The following is a 13,150-nucleotide window of genomic DNA, read 5'->3' on the forward strand; positions in this document are numbered from 1 at the left end:
TCTACGTATGGTTAATTTAAGTATAGACCTCAATTGTTCTCGATTACGTGGTTCATACTAGAACATAACGACATCACATGGTTCATACTCGCCGAGTAAATGATCTCCGATGTCACATTTTTCTTCTATTCATATCTTTTTAGAAGAAAATTTCACACATTTATCTTAGAGCTCAGCTTCCGTTCTACAATCCAGTATCTCATTTCATATCTTTTCAAAGAATATTTCACACATTTATCTTAGAGATCACACTTTCTGCTCTACAATCCATTTTCTCATTTCATATCTTCAATGTAGTTTTGCATGATGAGGCTCCTACGGAAACAAAGTCTTGCTTCAGCAACATTACAGCGGCAGACTCAACTCATCCATCTCCAAACCTAATTAATGCAGGGACCATTGAGATGTTGTTCTTGACCTCCATTCACAAGCTGTGAGATACAGTGGCAACCACTCAGCTTGTGACTTGGTAATTTGAGCTAGACATGTATGATGTAGTTTGGTCTCTCATGCACAAACATCATAATCAACTTTCAAAGGAATATTTCAAAGCCTGAAATCAAATAATAATGTTCATCAGGTTCTGATACAGCAATGCTACGATATCTACAAGACAATGTTCTCACTATCTTCACACATCCAGAGATACAAATTTAATCTTATGAAACAACACTTTTGCTTCTCTACTGGTTACGTGTAATCTCACAAGCACAAATGCTAAACAGATATCATAGAAAGAAGCAAAAGACTTCTTTATTAACTCAGTATTCTTACAGAAGGAAATGCCAAGTTAAAACCATCTATTAGAATGGGCAACTCAAAGTAGAAGTTGCATGATCTAAGATGGCTTATAATACTTCGTTGGAACAAATGGCATCTTCGTCACAACGCCATCATTGGACTTCCCACGAATAATAATCTTAACTTCAGTTCCTGGCTTGTGGAGACCAGACTTCACGTAGCCCATGGCTATGTTCTTCTTTAAGCAGGGACTGAATCCTCCACTGGTTACCTCCCCAATCTTTTCCCCGCTGCTGTTCAAGATCTCATTGTGACTTCGCGGAGGTGGGCCTGTTGAGAAGAAGCCAACACGTCTTATAGGTGGGCCTTCCTCAAGTTGCTTTAGGATCACTTCCGCACCCAAGAATCCACCTTCAGCTCTTCTTCTCTTACCGATCGCCCATGTAAGGCCAGCCTCGACAGGTGTGGTGTGCTGTTCCATGTCATTGCCATACAGACAAAGGCCAGCTTCGAGGCGAAGGCTGTCCCGAGCACCTAACCCTGTCAACCTCACCTTCCCTTCAGATTTCTCCAGAATTGCTTTTGCAAGATCTACTGCATGCTCGGATGGAACAGAGATCTCAAAACCATCTTCACCTGTGTAGCTGAAAGTTTCAGGAAGATGAGAACCTGAGATATTTGTGATTCACAAAAATAAAGTTTACCGCTAAATAACAAGCTGAATAAAGTGGTAGCATATTAATATAAGAGTTGGGTAACAGCAAAGCTCCCAAATTCTAAAAACATAGTTGAACACTTGCAACCCCCGCTCTAGTCAGTAGCTCTATCAGACCACTCAGAGCAAGCCTGTACCTTTCGCTTTCTATAGGTGAGTGAACTATGCTGAATAAAACAAGTTCTTGCAAAATTAAACCCAGTTTCTTGGAGAAATTCTTTCTGAACCATGGTCATATTCATCACTTGAAGGAGAAAAAAGACGAGCCACATATTTCTTCCTCTACCAGCACCAACCATCCCCTTTCTGGAAGCTAACCCCTTGGTTGAGTTGTTGCAGAAATATCCAAACAGTGCAAATGGGGAAGAAAGCAGAGAGAATGTTTTTCTTTTTCTGGCAAAAATACCGACAAGTTTATCGTTAACACTCCAATTGACTCTTGACGGAAGAAGACAGTGAGCCTTTCATTTAAATCTGATCAAGTTGTAAAATTACATCCACAATTCATCTGCCAACCTGTCCATGAACAGTTATTATATATTTTACATTTTTTTAAACCACATTAGCTTCTAGTCCAAGCCAATTTCCACATCCAATTATTAAATTAACAAACTCCTATTGTTTTCAGGTGTGCTTTCAACATTGTCAGTTGCAAGCACTTTGTTAAACAACTACTTGAATAAAGCAAAAGAAAATAAAACATACCCAGTTCTTGTGAGGAAACAATGTGATCCGTGAATGTTCAATGTGCAGAACTCGCCAAAATAGATTTTACTTAGATCGTCTTTTGTTAGCAGCTGAAGAACTGGTGCAGCCAGAGGACCCTGAGTTCATATATAAAATAAAGCAAATCATTTCATATGTAGTGAGCTGAGCAATTCGATCAAGACAGTGGATTAGCTGCTACATGGACACTAGGAAAAGATGTTCTTATAGGTGCTGACTAAATGCATATAATTCAATGATCTTGTCAAGATATGCTTGCCATAAATGTTTAGTGTCTAAAGAAAAAGTTCAAATTAAAAGAAAAAGAAAGAAAGAGAAATTACCACAAAAGATGATTTGCTATATCTTGTGGTCAAAATCATGCTTCAATTCTAAGCAACTCAACAATAAACATGACCATCAAGATCCACTTACCAAGGGCAACAGGTTTCATGCTTAAAGTGATTGATGTCAAATCCCAAATTGCAAGCTAGTCGACAGATTTCTCAAGCATGGATCCAATTGCATTGAAATATCCATAAGCATCATAAACTTCTCTCTTTTTGACCTCTATTAGATAATACATAACATGGCCATTTCGATAGCACTCAGGCCATTAGATTGTATAGCTCTATAATACTGCGCTTGTAGATTTGAAGGAGAAATGAATGTGATATAGAATCTGAAGGCAAAAAGGAATATCATTTGACCAAGCTTTTAACATCATCTGACCTATTTATGAGTTCAGAATGATCTCTATTGAATGCACAGGTATCAAGTAAAGCTGAGAACAGAAACCTGAGTGTCTCAAAGTAATCTGATTGTATTGAATGCCTGTACCACATACTATCTCCATGCAATGTGGTATTAGAAGAACTAATTATCATGCAACTCCCCTATCTTTATAAATGTGTGGAAACATGTTCACAGTGGATTCAGATACCGACCAATTCCAAAGATTGATGACCTTAGTTACTTTCGATCTACTGGTCTATGAACAAACCTAGAATAAATATCAAACACAAGGATCTCATCTCGCCGATTCAAGATTAATTATCAAGAACAGTGGTAGAAGAATCAACAACAGTTAAGACCCTAATCAATCAGAGACAGAAGGAAATTAATAATATGTAGACTGACTTCTGTAAGACTAATACTCTGTTAATTTCATGAAGTAGTTGAATTACTAAGGAATAAATGAGAATCTTTTTTTCCCTTATTGGAGCATAAAACAACAAGAATCTTTATCGAATCAGATTAAAATGAAAAAGACAAATAATTATCAGATCCACATTTCCATGACTTCCCAAAGGAGCAGATCTCATATACCTGTAGAGCCAGAAGCGACCTTTCATCATGAATGTGCCAGTCCACAGCCCCTCCCTTAGCCTTGAAGGCCTCCATGTGAGCGGAGATGTGGGCCAGGTCCTTGTCCCTGCACCCAGCGTTCACCACGAGGTAGATGTGGTCGTCCCGCACCTTGGTCACCACGGAGTCGTCGATGGCACCGCCGCGCTCATTGGTGAAGACGGTGAGCGTCCCCGTGCCAGGGCGGAGGCCGGCGACGTCGGCGACGACGAGGGTCTCGAGGAAGGGGATGCAATCGCGGCCGCGGAGGCTGAGGCCGCACATATGAGAGACGTCAAAGAGGCTGGCGGCGGCGCGGCAGTGGAGGGTGGAGTCCATAATGGAGTCCTTGTACTGGATCGGCATGCTCCACCCAGCGAAAGGCACCATCTTGCCGCCGTGCTCGACGTGGAAGTCATGCAAGACGGTCTTTTTGAGCTCCGCCGGCTCCGCAGCGGGGGCGGCGACGAAGTGGCGTGGCTTGGGGGTGGTGGACTTGGATTGGGCGAGGCGGCGGAAGAGGCATTGGCCCAGCTGCCAGAGGCTGCCTCCTCTCATCTTGAGCAGGGAATAAGGATGGATTGGATAACGAAGATGAAGCGGAAGAAAAAGATGGGAATGAATGAGAGGGATAAAAGAAGGAGATATATACAAACAAATATAGAGGAGGTTGGCAGTGGGTGGTGGAGGACTCCTTAATCCTTCGCTCTGTCGAGTAGGGATGAGTTGCGAGTGGCAACCACATACACACACACTATCTCTCTCTCTGGATGCCGCTTGTTTTGATTTGGTTTCTCCTCTGTTTCTGTTTTGGTGTTGCTTTTGTTCCTTGTCATTTTGTACAAATAGGACTTGTGTTTTTCGGTTGCTTGTATCAATTGGGTGTTTGGAGAGTAATTTTTGTATCGGCTGATCTGATTTTGTTTTGGTTTTCTGTTTTCCTGTATACCGTGAAGCAATTGGGAGTTGCCCTGTTTTTGTTGTGTGGATTTCTGTTTCTTGTGTACTATATAACCGTGCATTAGAGCCTACAAATCTGCCTGTCTGCTCCTTTGTTTGGTATGTGTGGTAAGTGTTACACATGTACCTGATCACAGGGTAGACTGAGCCTAACATATTTGAGAGTTGAGTTAAGAACTGTGCATCATGGGTTTAAGGTTTAACCTAACCTCCTACAGAATCTGGTGATTTCAGTGATTACAAATGTAACTTTAACATCATCCACTGTAGGAAGCGACAAGTACATTAATTTACCCTAACAATGCCATAAAACTCAAAAGACTTCCACAAAACTCTTTACTGATTCAAAGTTAACTCTTCCTATGGCTTTCAGTAAGGGAGCAGCAGACTCATTCTCCCTCTGATCTTATGAACCTCAAATTCCAGATCTCACACCACTAAAAATGTTCTGAGTTTATGTTGGATCAAGATCTCTTTTTCCCCTTCCAAGCTGCTGTCTCGGAAGGAACGATAAGTAATGCAAAAAAATTCACAATGGTCACTATTAATCAGTAGCATCCTACATGACAAGCTAACCAAACTTGTAACAGTTTAAACATGTCAAGATTAGCAAATTCAAAGTACAACTGATGAATGCTCTCTTGTTCAGGAAGAACAGCAGATGTAGATATTCTCCTAAACTTGTAGACAAACATTAAACTGCTGAACTGGCTCTGACTGGTGATATCACTTTGAGCAATGATGGCCACATAATGCGATACAATGAGCGTTTAGCTTGCTGATATAATAGCAGCATAAAGCCAAGCAGGATCCATTCCCTAACTCAATTGTTGCAATCCTTAAATTATCTTATTTCTGACATCTTCAAGCTTCTTCAGTATTTCACCTGGTGTTCTATCAAGTTCGTCAGCAATCTTCCTCTGCAAATCAGGGGGGAGGGTCGGAAACTGCTCGCATAGATCACCATCGATTACATCCTGTAGAATGATTTACTTCAATAAGCAACTGTTTTATTGTGTATCTTTGTAAAGCTTAACTTGAAGTACAGCAGCCTTAAATAATTTTAAACAAAAGGCAATAAGGTGCAGTAGTAGGTAGTCCTTCATGTGAATGTCAAATTGGGAACAAGCATGAAGAGACCCATGGGACACGACAATCTGAAATTGACCTCGAGAAGTACACCAACCAAAGAAAATTAGCAGTGCAATTGCCATGAAAAGGGATACCAAAGCATATTACCCATCATTTTCTAACCCTTTAAAGAACATAACGTCGGAAACTAATACCACATCACATATCATGAGTAGTCTCCCCTCCTAAACCATCGGAACTACATGCTCGAAAGATCTCTTGCACAAAGAACCAGAATTGCAAATGAGACAGAAGCAATACTAAAAATGCACAAGCAAACTGTATTGAGTCCTGAAAGGTCACCTTGACAGGGAAATAAGCAGATCTGAAGGCCATATGATCCCGACCACACAGTGGTGGATGTTCTTGCCTCATGTGCATCTCCAAGTGAGAGAAGAAGTCCACATCTTCCCTAGATGTGAATGGAAGTAATGCACCTAAACTTCCCATCACAGTTCCATAAATAACACATTCACCTCCTCCAGGTATCAGTGAGGCCTTTTGCAAGCATGTAACAACATCTCCCACATGAAACTGTACTATCTCCTCCACTTTATTCGGCGCACCATTTAACTTCCCTTGCTCCCACTTTATTTTACCTCCCGTTGGATCTTCCTCGATCTCATCTGATACATCTTGAGACAGTCGGACAAAGTATACATTTCCAAACTTGTCTGCTCCTGCCACGGTGTCAAAGTCTATGTGATGTGATGCAGTGAGCCACCTTGGAACAGAATCATCTGCAAAAATGTACAGTTGGTTCTCATCCCTTCTGTACTTGCAATAATGAAATGACTGCAAGAGAACACCATAATGACAATTTAGTTAGCAAACACGGCCTAAAAGGTTGTAATCCATTGCTTAATGACTACATGCACACAGCTATTCAAAACAGATCCAAACGAGGTTGCAGATATACAAGCAGATGAAGTATTGTATGCTTAAACAAACCCAAATAGCAAAGTGCATGTACATGCTAAGACAGAAACAGACAAGTCCAGCATAATCGCTCTCATTTATTCCTATGTTATCCAAGTGCACAAGGAACAGGAAGGACAGGAACTATCACACATACAAAGGGTTCAACACCCAACATGTTTTCACAGATATGAATATATCATTGGATTCTAGCTATATACAAGACTTGTCCTAACTAATTTGGGATTAGATAAAGGTTTTGCTCTTACCCTGCCGTTTTCACCTTCCAAAGTGATACTGAATTTTATAACTGAGATGATCGAAGTTAATTACAAGCCTTTCCTGTCAAACAAAGATTGCCTGATAAGAAGTCTACCGAATGGGCAATACACTTTCATGCAATACAACCTAAGTTCCTGATAGAGATCAAATAATGACACTACAAGGAGAGAGAACATTTAACAGGGAGTTGCAATGAACTAACAAGACACTATAAGAACACCATAATGTTGAGCAGTCAACAAGCAATTTATCACATACTGGGGATCCTCAACCCAAAATCTGATTATTCATATAAACTCCCGCGTTTAAAATATGCAGATAAAATGACACACCTTAAATTTAGGTAATTACTGGATTAAGATCACTGATCAAATTTGCATTATATAGCACACATAGATGGAACAGGAAGTAAGATCACAAGCAGCATATCAATCTGATATAGTGATTTTCAAGATGAGTGAAAAAGGTACTACATCATGACAATACAAGCACATTACTAGACTCTGACCAACTATTTTGTAATTTTTTTCTCAAGATATTTTACAAAGTTAATTGTACATTCACATTATTTTCCTTACATAATTTTAGCAAAAAAAATCCTACACTGTCAACCTCAGGTTATATACTCTAGACATTACCAAGTATTTCTTATTCACTACTGGACCTTTTTATCCTATGGGCTAAAAGTTGAAACACTTACAATAGGATACAAGCCAAACTAAGTTCCAACTCCAGGCACCGGAAAGCAAATTTTTTTGCGCAAGGTCCTTTAGCAGAGGAATCTATCTGGGAATTTATCACCCTTGAAACAACTGGGTATAAAATTAAAGTTAGATACACTTTCCATTCAGATATAGCACTAAATATGGTGCAACTTAGAAACAATCAACAAGGGCCAAGCAGACAAACAAAAAGTGACACAATAATCGATTCTAAATATGTTAGGTTGCCCCCTCATAACTGATCTCCCATCTATCATGAAAATGCAAAGAACAATGTCAATCCATAGTGGGAGCAAAATATGATGAAGACTACAGGTAACTGATACCATATAGTCAGTTAAAGATTTTGAATTAGCTCTAGTTTAGGGTAGATTCAAAAAATGTCTATTTAACATTAGAATCACCACTACTAGGTTTACCAAATTAAGATGGGTCAGATATTATTTCATACTTAAGTCAGGATTAGTAGTCCAATACTCTGTAGTTGCAATGCAAATCCTGCTACTTTATTCTCTTTTATCATTTTTTTTATTCAGCTCCCACTTCCCTTCTCTAATTTTGTTCCTCTACCCTATCCACTTCAAATATTATTTTTTTAATTAATATACTTTCACTTGAGCATGTTCTGCAATACAGCATCTATCATCAGAGCCAACTAGGAGAGAAAACATATTATCTTTATATCCCTTCTCTCCATTATAAGTCACTCCTTTCTACATATTTCATCCTTGTTCAGGCCTCATTCTTCCCTGACAATATTACATTGATAATCCAAGCAGAAGAAACCACGGAATAAGTTATGTATGCCAGGTCTCTGAGGCCACCTTGAAGATTAATCAATTGCAGAAGCTGTGTAACCATAATCAAACTTTCAAGATCAAACAAGAAAGGTATCTGCATCGGTTGGCACAAACCAACACACGCTGGAACAAGCTGTTGCAGAAAGATATCAACATGCGTTGTGCTGATCCATGCCAGAGGTGCTGACATAACTAGCCCAATTTCTGGCTTGTGTAGGACATGACTTAGGCATGCCATGTCAAGGGAAGTATCAGCACACTCTCATCCCATGAAACTAAATCCACATGAACAATAAGTTTTTGCATCTCATAAGAAATAGCGATGTACACATATCACACTAACTTCATTCAGTAACAAAATTATCCATTCCAAATGCTTGAGGAAACACCTCACCAACCTAATGATCAACCACGAATACAGAAAAAGGGTACTACACACTAGCTAAAGCCAAATTGGGGTTCTTACAATATTATCCTACTAATCCTACCAGTCATGAAAAGTGAAGTTCATCAATAATGAGTGGGAAAGAACAGCAGCTAAAATAAAGGACAGGCAAGAATAAAAGTTCCATTGAATGAAATCAGTCTATTGCAAGAAAAAAAAACTATTGACAAAAAGTACATACATAAAGAAGAAAGTCATACCTCTTGGATATCACCCACATAGATCCTATCACGATAAGTATGAATAGAGACAATTGTATTAGGGAAGAGCTTGTTTTCACATTTTCTGAGCAATCTCCTTTTCCCCAGGTCATACAATCTCAGCACTGAGCCAATACCTGCAAGCAGCCTCCCCTGAAACTGACACAACGCAAGTGGAACTCCCTCTACCTGTGTCTTGTGCACAAGCTCAAGAGATTTTCCTTCTTCAACAAACCTATATATGTGAATAAACCCAGCTGCAAGACTTCTCTTAGGCCAGAACTGTAGCCCCTTTGCAGTTCCTACAGCCAGGAGAGTCCCATACTCCTTATCATGGAAATTCACTGTACAAAGGCTGAATGCAGCCTCATTCTCTTGAAGCTCCAACAGACAAGTTGTATTTCCTGTTCGTGGATCAAGAACTCTGATGCAAGATACCCACTTATCAGACTCTGCCTTTGGATAACCATATTGCTCATCAGAGAGAGCATCCTCCTTCTCCTCCTCATCACCACCACCATTTTCCATTGCATTTCCATTTTCACCCATCCCTGCAGCTTCCAAGCACTCCTTTCTGGCAGCTTCTCTCTCCTCTGCGGTGAACGCCCCTTGATCACTCTCAATAATAACTAAATGTTTGCGCTTGGGCTGCAGCACAAACTTCCTTGGAGTATATCGCAAAGGTACAACTGTTTCATTAAATGTCTCTCCCAGCCGCTCAACTGTGAAAATTCTCAAAGCTTCACCAGCAACTGCAACAACACCTTCAGCACACTGGTCAGAAGAAAAGGATGCAGCATATTCAAGTGTCTCATAGGAAAGAGGAGTCAGCAAGAAATGTCCTTGATGAATATAACCAAGCCAGGGCCTACTGGACAAGCAAAGCATCGCTTGCCGGCCCCTCACAGTAGCTGAGAAGAGCTTGGGAGCTCTCAGTCCTAAGAACCGGGATCGAGTATCTGAAAGCTGACCAGTAACCATATCAACAACTGTCCGGAAGAGAACACCATTTTGCAAGCCAGCATTGAGAAAGACGCTAGCCGGATGATCTGCTCCATCCTCTCCTCCAGTTGAAGCTTGTACCTCAAGCAAAAGGAGTGATTCAGGTGGTGAGGACACACTCTGGACACTCAGTATCTGCATACAGTCATCAGGATCCAATGATAGAATCCGAATTGTGTTATCATAAGAACCAACAGCAAGGAAGCGTGATCTCTGCCTTCCCTCCGGAACTGGTGCAATATCCAAGCAAGCCACATCTCCGGGCATCTCATGCTTTTCCACCTCCATCAACTGGCCAGTCATGTCCATCTCGAAATAGATAAGCTCCCCTCCACTTAGAGCAATCACCACCTGGAGCCTATTGGATCCAACCTTCACAATGGTCTTCTTCCCAGGTGTCTTCCACTCATTGATACGCCCGTCCTCTCTGATATGCCTAATTCCATTGGGATGGACCTGCATAAGGGAATCATCTCCCAGTAAAGAGACTGAGAGTGAAGGCGTGGTGTCAAGAAACCCGCTGTCGCTGACTTCTTCAATGGTCTCACCGATGGAGAGCACAAGGGTAGCATTCACAAAGGACACCACAATGTAGGCATCAAACTCATCATTCACATTCTTTTTTACAGTCCACACAGCACTGGGAGTACCCGGAAGCTGTGACACAGCCATTTCATTGATTGCCAGTCCTGGCCTCAGGATACGCAGTGAGGAGCGTGGGCCCCTTCCACAGAGGGTGAACACCTGAGGAGTCTCTTCCTCAAACAAGTTCATGACCCTCATGTCCATGATGGGCATAAGACTCTCAATCTGGTCAATCCTCACCAGATTCTTCAAGCCCCGGGGTTGGAAGAAAACAGGCTGGAATCCCTCCTCGGTCTCCATCAGCGTGGCAGAGGATGCCTCAACATCCTCAGCCTCCCCAATGGCCTGGAACTGGTATAATGCATGATTGCCAAACTCAGAGGCAGCAAAGAGGAAGCCAGTCTTGAGGACACACATAGAGCAGGTAACGGGGATGGTATCAAAATACTTGATCTTGAGCTCGGCAACGCGGTCACCTTCATGCTCGAGGGTGACCTTGAAGATGTCCCCATACTCAGTCTGCAGAAGGAAGAAAAACATGGATTTTTGGCGATGGGTGGCGGCAGAGACAACGAGGACACCACGCTCTGCAGGGAGGTCAGCACGACGGGGGATGACAGCACGGACATCCGGGTGGCCCTGGTTCTTGTAGATGACAAAGTTCTCAGCGCAGACAAGGACGCCACTGGGGCCATCGCCACCACCAGGCACGGTGACGAGGAGGTTGGCACCATTGTCAACGGGCTCGGACCACTTGCGGGAGACGTGATTGAGGCCAAGATCCAGCTCATAAAAAGTGAGGTGCTTCTGGGCCTCGGCCGCAGCCTGGCCTGTGGGATCGAGGTCGGCCTCGGAGTAATCGAGCTCAATGGCGGCGAAGACAGGGTTGTCAAAGCCACAGTCGACGCCAACAACAGAGTAGGAGATAGTGTGGGACTTGTGCGCCTCGAGGGGCGAAGAGATAGTGAGGCGGGCCGCGGCGTCACGGTTGAGGACGTAAACTAGTTTCTGCTTCTCGCAGGCGGTGGCCATGGCGGCACGGCCTTTCGGGTCGACGGCGAGGAACTGGCCGGGGACGATGCGGCGGCAGCCAGACTTGCCAAAGGTCTCCTGATGGACCTTGTGGAAGAGGTTGCGCTCACGGGAGTACTCGAGGATGACGAGGCGGCCGGAGTCAGAACCGACGACGACGTAGTCCTTCTGGGAGCCGGTGAGGCGGAACTGAGAGAGGGAGCGGATGGCACCGAAGACCTCGACGGAGAGGAGGGTTTGAAGCTTACCAGCGTCGTCCGGGCGGAGCAGGTCCAGAGTCTTGCCCCGAGCCACCACGATCTCCTGCGTCTTCCCGCCCACGAAGTTGCCGTTCGTGGCGCACACCACCCCGCCCGCCTGCTGCAGTGTCAAGCTGTACAGATACATCTTTCCCCACCTTCTTCCCTTTCTTCTAAAAGAGAAGAGGAAGGAGATTAGGGTTTTAGAGATGGCTTTTAGGGTTAGGGTGTTGGGGGGGGGGGGGGGGGGGGAAGAAATGAAAGGGCCAAAGAGGAAATGGGGAGAGGGAAGGCACATATCACTTTGAGGTATCATTAAAAACGGAAAAGAGATCGATATTTTTTACCGTATTGTTTACACCCAATTTTAGTACCCTTGTTATAACTGAGTGTAACGGATGGGTCCCAATAGAAACGAAACTGGGACCTGCTCTCGTGTCACGGGCTAATTCGTCCCGTAGAATGTTGGCAAGTCATTAGAATTTTCGTCGGAATCGAACGAGCTGGAGAGTGCTCCCGACGGGAGAGAAACGTACAAGGGTACATACGTACACAGACACAGTCATCTATAAATACGTACATACGGCGCGATCACGATTAGAGAGAATAATTTCATATTAGCATAGTTCATTATGATTAATATCTCAATCTTTATCTTTAAAAAAATAATACTGGCATCCCTATAATTATGAAATATTTAATTTTAATTTTTTTAAATCATTAATTTTATTGATGAAGAAAATCACATCACTTACAAAAAGGACATGAATTAAAAAAATTAAAAAAAAATAATTGTATTATTTTTAAAATTATTAATTTCATATAATTTTATATAAACTTTTCACTTGGTAACTTAAAAGCCTTAATAGAAATCACTCTCTTTTGCTTTGATTCCCTCCCCTCCAATTATGCTACGAATGTCAAACCAACGACGATGTCGATAGCACACAAGACCAACTAACGTTCTAGAAAAGATTCCAGCACCACCTTCGTTAGTGACTAATTTCCTCCTCTCCTCTTTTTTTCTACTTGCTTGCATGCCACATATGGTTCTGTACATGAGAGCATGTTGATCCCCCTATGTTGTACGAGATTTTGCTCATTGCACTTACTCATACACCGTATATCTCTTAACAGAGTAGCGAGGCTTTCTCGTACAGTTGGAGAAATCTTATCTGCTATCATACCTTACCAGTACGATTATTTGTCCACCTTTAAGTACATCAATGATACTTAGCAAGTGGCAAACGCTATGGCCTTACTTGCTGACCTCGCCAATGTCATTGGTGGTGCCACCACAATGGTGGCCACCCTACAGCACTACGA

At 42.3% G+C, this 13,150-nt stretch overlaps 2 protein-coding genes across 6 annotated transcripts; both read right to left on the reverse strand.

Annotated features, from left to right (window-relative positions):
• Positions 1-728: 728 nt before the first annotated feature.
• LOC135615109 (aminomethyltransferase, mitochondrial-like) lies at positions 729-4,233 on the reverse strand. The gene is made up of 3 exons (XM_065113183.1): positions 3,491-4,233; positions 2,162-2,280; positions 729-1,385 (listed from the first exon to the last, which is right to left on the reverse strand). Exons 1-3 carry the CDS (start codon positions 4,064-4,066, stop codon positions 839-841), a joined length of 1,242 nt encoding a protein of 413 aa, XP_064969255.1. The 5' UTR covers positions 4,067-4,233; the 3' UTR covers positions 729-838.
• A 750-nt stretch (positions 4,234-4,983) lies between these two features.
• Positions 4,984-12,061, reverse strand: LOC103988529 (spliceosome-associated protein 130 A). 5 transcript variants are annotated; one of them, XM_065113184.1, is made up of 4 exons: positions 11,834-11,973; positions 8,967-11,753; positions 5,903-6,394; positions 4,984-5,445 (listed from the first exon to the last, which is right to left on the reverse strand). In XM_065113184.1, exons 2-4 carry the CDS (start codon positions 11,583-11,585, stop codon positions 5,308-5,310), a joined length of 3,249 nt encoding a protein of 1,082 aa, XP_064969256.1. In that variant the 5' UTR covers positions 11,586-11,753; positions 11,834-11,973; the 3' UTR covers positions 4,984-5,307. The 5 variants fall into 5 exon arrangements, 4 of the variants coding, with proteins under 4 accessions (XP_064969256.1, XP_064969257.1, XP_009405352.2 ...); XM_065113185.1 differs by having other exon boundaries at positions 8,967-11,750; positions 11,834-11,971; XR_010487846.1 differs by lacking the exon at positions 4,984-5,445 and adding exons at positions 6,787-6,859; positions 7,500-7,611 and having other exon boundaries at positions 6,348-6,394; positions 8,967-12,061.
• Positions 12,062-13,150: the final 1,089 nt, after the last annotated feature.

Source organism: Musa acuminata, chromosome BXJ2-6 (assembly GCF_036884655.1).
Source record: "Musa acuminata AAA Group cultivar baxijiao chromosome BXJ2-6, Cavendish_Baxijiao_AAA, whole genome shotgun sequence".
Taxonomy (NCBI): domain Eukaryota; kingdom Viridiplantae; phylum Streptophyta; class Magnoliopsida; order Zingiberales; family Musaceae; genus Musa; species Musa acuminata.

Bases quoted from the DNA above. Each gene is read 5' to 3' on its own strand.
- LOC135615109 (XM_065113183.1), bottom strand. From the start codon at position 4,066: ATGAGAGGAGGCAGCCTCTGGCAGCTGGGCCAATGCCTCTTCCGCCGC. The intron at 2,281-3,490 runs GTATATGAGATC...ATATGAACTCAG, and splicing joins GGTCGCTTCTGGCTCTACAG to GGTCCTCTGGCTGCACCAGT. The intron at 1,386-2,161 runs GTATGTTTTATT...TGAAACTTTCAG, and splicing joins TGTTTCCTCACAAGAACTGG to CTACACAGGTGAAGATGGTT.
- LOC103988529 (XM_009407077.3), bottom strand. From the start codon at position 11,972: ATGTATCTGTACAGCTTGACACTGCAGCAGGCGGGCGGGGTGGTGTGC. The intron at 6,395-8,966 runs GTATGACTTTCT...GTTCTCTTGCAG, and splicing joins ATGTGGGTGATATCCAAGAG to TCATTTCATTATTGCAAGTA. The intron at 5,446-5,902 runs GTGACCTTTCAG...ATCATTCTACAG, and splicing joins CTGCTTATTTCCCTGTCAAG to GATGTAATCGATGGTGATCT.